Source organism: Lathyrus oleraceus, chromosome 5 (genome assembly GCF_024323335.1).
Source record: "Lathyrus oleraceus cultivar Zhongwan6 chromosome 5, CAAS_Psat_ZW6_1.0, whole genome shotgun sequence".
In the NCBI taxonomy this organism is placed as follows: Eukaryota; Viridiplantae; Streptophyta; class Magnoliopsida; order Fabales; family Fabaceae; genus Lathyrus; species Lathyrus oleraceus.
The window spans coordinates 633,301,721-633,313,893 of NC_066583.1; the positions used below are offsets into that span (position 1 = coordinate 633,301,721).

A 12,173-nucleotide genomic window follows, 5' to 3' on the forward strand; every position below is an offset into this window, starting at 1 on the left:
GATGGGGTATCAGATATGAGTTGGTTCGGCGATTGAGACGTTAATGGCTGTAGTCAAAGACGGTTATTGGTTTTGATGGTAAGTGTGAGGTGTCGGAAGTGAAGGTCGTTGGTGGCCACGAGAAGAAGATGGAGTCGTCGGCAAGTAGAGGCAAAGGATTTGTTTGGTGAACCGCGGAGGCGGTGTTGGTGTGTGAGTTAGAGCGGCGAACGGAGGAAAAGATGTCGGAAGAAGAAGCACGACGGTGGTGGTTACATATGGCGGATCAGAGGGGGTTAAGGAGGAGGTTTGTTGTGAGGAGAAGCCGAAAGCGATGTTGTCGGTCACATGGTGTTTGATCGCTTTATTCGCAAGTGCACGAATCGCGTCAGAGTAATATAAAAGAATATCGATCCCACAGAGACCAAATCATCAATCTATCGATTACTATAGTTATGATGTTTATCTAAGGCGGTATAAAAGAGATATTGATGTTGCAAAATAACGGTAAATAAGGAAAATAATAAATACATCGCAGATAAAGACAAGTTAGAATTTATTTCACGCCAGTTAAACGATGTTTCGATTGTCTAAATAGAACTGCTTATGGAGCAATATTTTATACTCTTGAAAAGAATCCATTTAACAGGAACTGTCGCTTTCGCGTATTCAGAACCGAGTTTACCCTTAAATTAAGGCCTTTTATTGTCACTTATAAAAGGTGCGCAGAACGCTAAAGTAGTAAACTTATTTTTAAGAAATAAGACTTGTAAACTTAGTTGAAAAGTGACTTTGATTTGGAAAGTTTACCCAAGAAGTTTCCTGATTTTAAATCTATCAACGCGTCCGAAAACAGTTTCAAAAATCGTTTTTCCTTAAAGTGATAAAAATTCCTAGTTAACTAAACCATGGTGCTTTCGCACTCCTTGAGTAGTTAAAACTAACCAAGTTTGTTTCAGAAAACTCGAATTAAAAATCAAAACAGCCTTTAAAACATTTCTACAGATTCAATATGTGAAACATCTCTTTAACCGCGATCCTTACATTCTAACATTTGAAAGATTCAGTCAGACATGGTAATACCAACAAACACAACGATATTGATCATGATGAAAAGTTGTTTTAGAATGTAAGGCGTAAGGAACAAGTAAAGCGAGCAATAAAGATAATGACGAGAAATTTAAATAAAGTAAAGACAATGACAGGAATTAAATAAAGTAAAGCATGGCGAGAAATTAAATAAAGTAAAGACAATGATAAGAATTAAATAAAGTAAAGTGTGGCGAGAAATTAAATAAAGTAAAGCATGACAAGTAAAATAAATAAAAGCGATTAAATAAGAACCTGCTCCAAACGGAGGCTTTAAATCTGGTACAAGGAAAATAAACCTTCGACTTTGAAGATAAATACGACAACAAAATCGAAGTGCTCCAACTCAATCTCACTAAGGTGCGATAACCCCCCGATGTGACGGATTACCGCTTTTACAGATGATAATATAGTCTTTGTGTTCTAAACTAAGTTGGATGATTTGGAAATGAACTAGAACGACCTATTTATAGAGGGATTCAACAGCATGCAAAGACCATGGTGCCCTTCAACTTCTCCTTAGTGGGAACGTGAAATGCAAAGGTGGCGCCCGCCACCCCTTCATGGCGCCCGCCATGTGTGGAAATGGGAAAGTTCATGGGATCGTGGCGGTTACTTCCTGGTTGAGGGCTGATGAGTCATGTCTTCTCCTATAGCGGCCGCCATGCATAACGCCATGTGTACAATATTTGCCGAAAAACCCTAATTTTTGGTCTTTTTGCTTCGTTTCTTCTAAAAGGGTCCCGAAAGAGCTAAATATCTGAAAACAACATAAAAGAGAGCATAACATAAGCAAAATGATAATAAAGACCTAATAAACATGTGAAATCCGAGTCAAAAATGCGGTGTGATTCAGTGTGATCAAATTCTCCCACACTTAAACCTTTGCTTGTCTGTTAGGGACCAATTAGTATTACTTTTCATATAATTTTATTTGTCCCTTTTACCATTTTCTGATTTAATTACACACTTTTATCCTCACAATTTTGTATAAATGCAATTAAGTTTAAGTGATTACATTTTAAGTAGATATTTCACGTATTTGTTAGTTTTGTAGAGTTTTTGGACAAGAGAGCATTGGAGTGCATAAGCATAAATTAGAAGAAGTTTCCATGGCAATTTGGAAGCATAATTTGGAAGATTAACACTTGGGAGAATTGTTGAATGAAGCTTGCAAGGCAAGGAAGCTGAAAATGCTTCAGTTCACGCCGCGACCAGGGATGGCACCGTGAACCTTGCGAAACCAGCAAGCATTTTGTTTGGGCCAAGTGTTCTGTTTTCAACCCAACTTTAGTGTGACAGTTTTGTATCATTTTTAGAGTGCTTTTCAGTTTTAGATGAAAATGAACATTTTAGGAAAGATTGAACTCTTTAAGAAAACAGAATGGAAAAAATAGAAACATTCACACATTGTAGAAGAAAAACAGAGTTTAGTTTGCTATTGCATTTTGTTGTCCAAAATGATGATGAGGAGCTAAACCCCATTTTGTCAAGATTGGAGGTAGTAGCTATTCCTATTTGTTTATGTATTCCATTTGAGTCTTGTATATGACAAAATGTTATTGATGTATTGAATGATATTTTGCCCTATTTTGAATATTTAGATTTGAGTAGTTGTTGAGAAAGATTATTCAAGTCTTGACTTAAAATATACTTTTAAGTAGTGAATGAGTTGTATAAATAGATTTATACACTACTCTTATTTTGTATCAAACATTAAAGATTGCTATATTGATAGTTAGGTAGAGAAATCATTTAACCATTAATATAGTGATTATCACAATATCATTTAGAGATAAATGATATTGGGAGGATACTTGAATATCATCAATAATTTTAAGTCTATATAGTTGTCATAAGGAAACATAAGAAATTTGAATAGTGAACTCCAATCTTGCCAAACCTTTTACATTTGATTAAAACTATTTTATTGTTTTAGTGACATTTTACTCAAAAGATAACTTTTCAAACAAAACAACTTGGTTACATTTTAAACTTATAACAATTTGGATTATAGAACGGCGGTAATAACAACCAATCTCTGTGGATACGATATTAAAATATTTTCCGAAAGTATACTTTTCAATAAATTGGCGTCGTTGCTGGGGATTGGTGTTCGATATTACAAGCATTGCAATAATTCATTGTTTTAAGGGTTTTTTACTTACTATCACTCTTGTGTTTCACTTGGTTTGTTAGTTTTGTAGATTCTAGTGCATGCGAGGAAAGGCTACCGAGGAGCAATTTCAATTCGATCCCGAAATTGAAAGAACACTTTGAAAGCTCAATAGCAAAACACGAAGAAGAAGGAAACTAGCCGAAGAGAGGAACCAGAGAGAGGAAGTATCTACTTCTTCACTTGTTCGAATCGAAGAAGTGGTTGTAGAGACTTGTCAAGGAAACATGGCGGATGAAACTCCTACCAAAATGTCCGCAAATAGTCCAAGAAGGAATGCCCAATTTGCTCATGGTGGAAGGAACACGAAGATGAAGACCGGAATCCTCCAACTCCTTTATGCAAATCCATTCACCGGAATGGACCATGAAGATCCGTATACCCATCTCATCAAGTTCTATGATATTGCGGGTTCTACGGGAATAGAGGAAGCGGGTGAAGAAGCATTATTGAAGAGGATGTTCTCACATTCCTTAGTGGGAAAAGCAAAAAAGTGGTATCTTGACCAAGCACCAAGAGTGATGACGGATTGGAATTTGTTAGAAGAAAAGTTTCTAGAAAGATATTTTCCTCAATCCCGATTCATGGAAGCCAAAACGGCTATTGCGGTATCCACTCAAGGAAGCAACGAGTCTCTAAATAAGGCTTGGGAAAGATTCAAGTCAATGTTGAGATAATGCAAAGGCCATGGTTTTGATGAACTCACTCAAATCCATATTTTTCTAAATGGGCTCTAATCAACTCATAAGACACTTTTGGATGCTACCACGGGTGGCTCTCTTATGTCAAAGAATGCGGAAGAGGCTAAAGTCATTATTGACCGGATGACACTCAATGATCGTCAAAGTCAACATGACCGTAGTCCTTCACAACGGAAACCGAGAGTTCTTGAATTAAATACCAATGATGCTATTCTTGCTCAAAACAAGCTACTTTCTCAACAAGTGGAGTTGCTCACTCAACAAATGTCAAAACTTCCACAACAAATGAAAGAAATACAGGGATCTCAATCTAGACATCAAGTAGCATGCTGTGAACTATGTCAAGGAGATCACTCAACCGGTTATTGTCCTCCATTGGAAGAAGTGAGTTATGTGAATAACCAAAACCAAGGTTATCAAAGGCAACCTACACCCCAAAATAACTCATATCCAAGGAACAATCAAGGTTATCAACCATCAAGGTTCAACAACCAAAATTTTCAGCAACAAAGTCCTTATCAACACCCAAATTCTCAAGGACAACAATCGCAAGGAGGAAATTCAAAGCTAGAAGACACTCTCCAACAATTCATGAAAGCCTCCATGGCAAACCAAAAGAGTAATGAGGCAGCTATTAAAAATTTGGAGAATCAAGTAGGCCAACTTGCGAAGCAATTGTCGGAACAACACGCAAGTTCTTCATTCTCCGCTAACACTCAAACCAATCCAAAGGAGCATTGTAAAGCAATTGTTACGAGAAGCGGTAAAGAGTTGACAAGTGGAAAAAGTGAGGAGATTACAGTAGAGAATGATATGGATGTTATACATGAAAATGAGGATGTGGATTGTGAAAAGGAGAAAGTGGCAAAAACTGTTCAGTTCGCGCCGCGATCGCCCTTCGCGCTGCAAAAAGAGCAGAAACAACAAGAGTCAGCAGAGCAGCAGGGTGAAGTAGAAATGAAGAAAGAAGCCGAGCCAAGAAAGAAGAAGAAAGGAGACAAAGGTGTGAGTGCCATTCCAGTTCAACATCTATCTTATCCGCACGCACCATCAAAGAAGGATAATGCTAGACACTATGCACGGTTTATGGACATATTCAAACAACTTCAAATAAATATTCCATTTGTCGATGCATTAGAGAAAATGCCATGGTATGCAAAGTTCATGAAGGATATTCTCACAAATAAAAGGAGATATGTGGAAGACGAGACAATCTTGCTTGATGCACGTTGTAGCGCCATAATCCAAAAAACTCTCCCAAGGAAGGAATCCGATCCGGGCCGAGTTGTTTTACCGGTAACCATTGGAGGCACTTACATTGGTAATGCTTTGATCGACTTGGGATCTAGCATCAATTTAATCCCCCTATCCATTGTTAAAAGATTGGGGAATGTTGAGATTAAATCTACAAGGATGACTTTACAACTAGCTGATAAGTCTACGACTTCACCATATGGAGTTGCTCAAGATATGTTAGTGAAGGTGGAAAAATTCTTGTTTCCGGTAGATTTTGTGATAGTGGACATGGATGAGCATAGTGATGTCCCTCTAATTATTGGAAGACCATTCATGAAAACAGCCCGAATGATGATTGACATTGATGATGGACTCATGAAAGTAAGAGTGCAAGATGAAGAGGTAACTTTCAATCTTTTTGAAGCCATGAAGCATCCTAATGACAAGCATGATTCTTTCCGAATCGATGCCACCGAGGAGGAAATAGTGGAAGTTGCAAACCAAGTTCATGTTTCTAATCCGTTAGAAAGATCTCTTATCGGAGCTTACAATGTTTTGACCGAGAATGAAGAAAAAGAGATTGAAGCAATTTTGCATGAATTGGAGTCTCGTGGAGAGATTGCTTATCATGAGGAGACAAATGAAGACTTGGATGTGAAAAAGAAAGTGGAAGAGCCAAAACTAGAGTTGAAGATGCTACCTTCACGCTTGAAGTATGTGTTCCTTGGTGATGATTTTACTAAACCGGTGATCATTAGCAATACCTTGTCCAAAAAAGAGGAGCATACATTGATACAAGTGCTGAAAAAGAATGAAGGTGCAATAGGGTGGGTATTATCCGACTTGAAGGGTATTAGTCCGGCCTATTGTATGCATAAGATCACGATGGAAGAAAATTTCAAACCCGTTGCACAACCTCAAAGGCGCTTAAATCCATCAATGAAAGAAGTGGTGAGAAAAGAAGTTGTCAAACTCTTGGAAGCCGAAATGATTTATCCTATCTCCGATAGTGAATGGGTGAGTCCGGTGCAAGTAGTTCCAAAAAAAGGTGGTATGACGGTCATCAAAAATGATAAAAATGAGTTGATTCCAACTAGAGCAGTAACCGGGTGGAGGATGTGTATTGACTATAGGAGGCTAAATCAAGCTACAAGGAAAGATTATTTCCCGCTACCTTTCATGGACCAAATGTTGGAAAGGTTGGCCGGCAAAAATTTCTATTGTTTCTTGGATGGTTATTCGGGTTACAACCAAATTTCGGTCAATCCGGCGGATCATGAGAAGACGGCTTTTACATGTCCTTTCGACATCTTTGCTTACCGAAGAATGCCTTTTGGATTATGTAATGCACCGACAACCTTTCAACGGTGTATGCAAGCAATATTCTCGAATTTGATCGAAGAATGCATTGAAGTGTTTATGGATGACTTCTCCATTTATGGATCGTCCTTTTGTGCTTGAAAAATCTTGATGTGGTTTTGGGAAGATGTGTGGAAACAAACTTAGTGCTAAATTGGGAGAAATGCAACTTTATGGTCACCGAAGGTGTTGTTCTTGGTCACAAAATCTCTTCCGAAGGGCTAGAAGTTGATACAGCAAAGGTGGAAGTCATTGAAAAATTACCATCTCCAACAAACATCAAAGGAATAAGGAGCTTTCTTGGACATGCCAGATTTTATCGGAGATCCATCAAGGACTTCTCAAAGATAGCAAAGCCCTTGAGTAATTTGCTCAACAAAGGTACGCAATTTCTTTTCGATGAGTTGTGTCTAAAAGCATTTCTTGAGTTGAAAGAAAATTAGTCACCACACCCATAATCGCTGCACCAAATTGGACACTTGATTTTGAACTTATGTGTGATGCAAGCAATTATGCGGTTGGTGCAGTTTTGGGTCAAAGAAGAGATACAAATTTTCATGCCATCCACTATGCTAGTAAAGTTTTAAATGAGGCGCAAGTCAATTATGCGACTACCGAAAAGGAATTACTAGCTATAATGTATGCATTGGAAAAGTTTAGAGCTTATTTGATTGGGTCTAAAGTTGTAGTTTACACCGACCATTCGGCAATCAAGTATTTGCTAACCAAGCCGGATTCCAAACAAAGATTAATTCGTTAGATTTTGTTATTACAAGAATTTGATTTGGAAATCCGGGATAAAAAAGGTTCCGAAAACTTGGTAGCGGATCATTTGTCCCGTTTGGTTAATATGGAAATTACAAACAAGGAAGAAGAAGTTAAAGAAGAATTTCCTGAAGAAAATCTTTATGCGATTCAAGTGAGGCCTTGGTTTGCCGACTTTGCTAATTATAAGGCAACCGGTTTGACACTGGAAGACCTCACTAGTAATCAAAGAAAGAAATTCTTAGCGGATGCAAAGTACTATGTGTGGGATGATCCGTATTTATTTAAAGTGGGTGTGGACAGTATTTTAAGAAGGTGTGTGACACTTGAGGATTCAAAAGACATCCTTTGGCATTGTCATAACTCTCTGTATGGAGGTCACTATAGCGGTTTGAGAACAACCACTAAAGTGCTCCAAGCAGGCTTTTATTGGCCATCTTTGTTTAAATATGCACATGAACACGCGAAGAGTTGTGACGCATGCCAACGAAGTGGAGGAATAGGAAAACGGGATGAAATTCCTCTAACCAACATGTCAGAAGTAGAAGTTTTTGATTGTTGGGGTATTGATTTCGTTGACCCATTCCCCTCTTCCTTCTCAAATGAGTATATCCTCGTGGCCGTTGACTATGTTTCGAAGTGGGTGGAAGCAATTGCTTCACCTAAGGCCGACTCCAAAACAGTGATAAAAGTTTTAAAGAAAAACATATTCTCACATTTTGGTGTGCCTCGGGTGTTGATAAGCGATGGAGGATCACACTTTTGCAATACACCTTTGGAAAAAGTTTTACAATATTATGGTGTAAAGCATAAGGTGACTACTCCCTACCATCCACAAGCGAATGGTCAGACGGAAGTTTCTAACCGAGAAGTGAAGAGGATCCTTGAAAAAACAGTCTCGAGTTCAAGAAAAGATTGGTCATTAAAATTAGATGAAGCTTTGTGGGCGTATCGTACCGCCTACAAAGCTCTTATTGGACTAACTCCATTTCAGATGGTGTATGGGAAGACTTATCATCTCCCGGTGGAAATGGAGCATAGAGCACTATGGGCTCTAAAATTCTTGAACTTTGACTCCACTTTAGCTGGAGAGAAAAGAAAGGGACAACTCCATGAATTGGAGGAATCACGGAACAATGCTTACCATTCAAATAAACTGTACAAGGAGAAAGTGAAAGCGTACCATGATGGAAAGGTCCGTCACAAAGAGTTCAAAGTTGGAAAAATGGTACTGCTTTTCAATTCAAGATTGAAGTTATTTCTCGGTAAGCTAAAGTCCAAGTGTTCGGGATCATTTGTTGTAAAGGAGGTGCGAAACTATGGGGCCATCGTGGTTGAGGATCCAAAGTCACAGGAGAGTTGGACTGTAAATGGATAAAGACTAAAAGTCTACCATAGTGGCAAAGTGAATCGAGATGTCTGTGTCATTTCCCTAGCCGGGCCGTGAAGATCATTGAACCGTCGAGCTCAAAACGACGTTAAACAAAGCGCTTATTGGGAGGCAACCCAACGTTGTAAGTTTGCATTTCAAGTGTTGTCAATTCAGTTGTTAATGTATTCTGTTTTGTTTCTTTTTAGGTGAAAATTGAGTTTTGTCCACTGCCAACAATTTTTTAAAAAATTTTTCTTTCAGTTCGCCCCGCGAACAGCCTTCGCCTCGCGAACTGAATGGAAAAATCCAGGTTGGCGCCGCGAACAAAGTTCGCCCAGCGAACTGAGCATGGCAGAACCTTTTAAGTTCTATTTTGGTGTTATTTCTATTTCATTTCCAAATTCACAATTTCACAATTTCACAATTCTCTTCATCACTTTCACTACCCCACTTCCGAATTCACAATTAATCTTCTCCACTTCAAAAATCTCAAACTTTTTAACAAGAATCAAGTCAATCCTCAACAAAGGTATGTGTAATCTCTTCCCTTTCTTTTTGTTCCTCATTTAGGTGAAATAGGGTTTTGCTAGAAATTGATGTAGTTGCTGAATTTAGCCTTACATGTCTATAAAGGATTCAAATTAGGATTGGGTAAGGGATTGTGGTTATGATTGAGAAAAGTTTTTGAGCAAAAGGAACCCTGTATGTTACTTTTATTTTCCTGGTTCGTAGGGTTCATGCCGCGAACGGGCCATTGCGCCGTGAACTGGGAAATTTCAGTTTCATGATTTTTGATTTTGAATGCTAACTTCTCTTATGGCTTTTGTGTGGTTGTTCTGATTTTGTTGCAGATGTCAAAACGTACCAAAACCTCCGGTCCTCCACGATCCGTGCGACGATTCACTAGTGATGAGAACGAGGAGAGATTCGAAAAATTGATCAAAAGGACCATTCAACCGGAAAGATTCATCCGCTTGTCACCGGGTGGAACTTATAGGAAGTTGGTGTCGAATTTTGAAAGAAGAAAATGGAACAAGATCTGTGAACCGGAGCCAGAGATAAATTATGACATTGTGCGTGAGTTCTACGCCAATTCTCTTCAGCTGGAGGAGGGAGTGGCATTTCACTATCAAATAAGAGTGAGGGGAAAGATCATTTCCTTTAGTAGGGACGCGATCAACTCCTATTTGGGTAATCCTCTCATTTTGGCGGAGAATGGGCAGTGCGAGTACCGTGCCAAAGAAATGGTCAATGATTGGGACCTTCCTATCGTGAATGCTCATCTATGCCTTGAAGGAAGGACTTATGATTTGAATGATCAGGGATTCCCGAAGTTGTGGAAGAGGGAGAGTTTGAACTTGGAAGCAAGGGCCTATTTGGTGCTTCTATTGAATAATATTCGGCCGAGGAGCCATAGCACCACCATTCCATTGGATGTCGGATGCCTATTGTACTACATCATGATTGGTAAATTAGTAGATATGACATCCATTATTGCGGGGGAAATGCACAAAGTTGCTATTAGTGGAATGAAGTTCGGTGGGAAAACTGGTGTTCTAACATATCCAGGGATGATTATAGGACTTTGCCGAAGGGCAAATGTTCCCATTCCGGATGAGGTACACTTGTCTATCACCAGTATTATTAATGATGCTTATCTGAACAGGTTTTGCCAGAACTAGATGGACAGAGCTGAAGGAGCTGGCACTTCTTCCTCTAGACCCCGAGCCCGCAGTACGCCAGCATTCGATCAGATGGCGTTCGTTACCTACTGCTGTGAGAGATTTGAGGCCTCTAGGAGGTCTCAATCATTCATTTTTGATGCTATGCAACAACAATTTCAAAACACCTTCCTTGCGCCCGAAGCCCGCACTTTTCCTTCCCAAGCGGAGTATGTTGCTTATGCTAATTGGCCTGAGGGCAGACCAACTTTTATGGGGGGTGCAGGAGGTGGTGGTGCGACCCATGATGATGAGATGAAGGATGTCCTTGGATCAGTAGGTGGTGGCCATGATGAGGAAGATTGAGGATTTTGTTTGAGTAGTAGTAGATTTTTATTTTTGAGTTTTTATTATTATGGTTTTTGTTTAATTACTATTGTACTTTTGGTGGCTCTAGTTTCACCATAAACTTTTGTTTGTTAATTGCATGAATATTTTGTGAGATTTAATTGTGTGTTACAATGAATTTGGTATACCCCATTTGTTTGTTTAATTTTTCTTATTCTTAAGTTAAGCTTAAAGCAACCAAGAAATGCTTGCAAAGAAGGAAGCGTAGGACACTTCGAGTGGTGATGATAAGAATTAGTGTCGGCATTTCAAGGTACACTTTATCGCTTTCTAGACTTAACATGAGTAGTTTGATGGTGTGTTGCAAATTCCATATCATAAATTCATTAAGATACATGTCATTTTTGAATCAAAATAGGACTTAACCAATTGTGAGGTAGCTTTCCATTATACACTAAATGCGGGAAACCAAACATTATTTCAATTCATTCTTATCATGCTAAATCATGCTTTAATCTATTTTTGTGAAAATTGTGAAAATGATAGAGGCATTATTTGTTATGAGAAAAACCACTTGGCCAAAAAGTTTTGAATCAACTAACCTTGTGAGGAGTGATCCTTAGTTAACCCCCTTTGAGCTTGTTTTAGGATTCATTTGATTGATAAGTGTAAGGTCAATTGAAAGATTTGTGAATAAATGAATCCTAATTTCTTTCGTTTCAATTGAACCTTCAAACCGAGTTTGTTTGCAAATTTTGCCTTTCGCCTATGTCTAAGTAGGGAGCATTATTGAATAAATTTGGTTTTGAAATCTAAAGTTGGGGAGAGTAAATTAGAAGAGTGATTAGAAACTTGGAAAAGTGATGTTTTATAAAAGGGTGAAAGTGTGAAAAGAAACAAGAAATAGAAATCACCTTTGAAACTATAGAGCAAAGAAAAAAGAAAAGAAAGAAAAAAAAATAAAGAAAAAGCTCATGGTTGTGTGGATGTGAAAAATAAGAAAAGAATAAAGATGGGGATCAAAGAAACGGAAATTGTTGTTGAGTTGAATGTATGGGAATGCTCCCTTAGGATAGACATTTTTGTTGAATTCTCTTAATCATATCCTTTCTTGTAACCCAAGCCACATTACAACCTTTGAAAGACCTCTTGATTCTCATTTTTCACATGATTTAGTATTTACTTTGATGACCTCATGATTCGAGTTGTTGTTGATTTAGTTGTTTGGATGAGTGAAAGTAAACCTTCATGTTTATTCATCATTATTATGATGTTTGTGTAAGTTTGATTCAATTTTGACATGTATTGCTTTGAATTCTTTGGTATGATATTTGCACCCAACCATTGCTCTTATTCATATTTTGTCTAGCATTGAGATAGGTGGATTGAGAAAGTGCCATACACTTTTGAACCATTTGAATGTCCTTGGTTAATCCTTGTTTCAATCTATTGTTTCATTGCTTTGGTTGTTTTGGTGAAAACTTTTG

General features: G+C 38.2%; 1 protein-coding gene across 1 annotated transcript; it reads left to right on the forward strand.

The window, feature by feature from the left end:
• The first annotated feature begins 4,758 nt into the window (after positions 1 to 4,758).
• On the forward strand, positions 4,759 to 7,300 carry LOC127082568 (uncharacterized). The gene is made up of 3 exons (XM_051022802.1): positions 4,759 to 4,948; positions 5,708 to 5,894; positions 7,048 to 7,300. The coding sequence occupies exons 1-3, from the start codon at positions 4,759 to 4,761 to the stop codon at positions 7,298 to 7,300; spliced, it is 630 nt and encodes a 209-aa protein (XP_050878759.1).
• Positions 7,301 to 12,173: the final 4,873 nt, after the last annotated feature.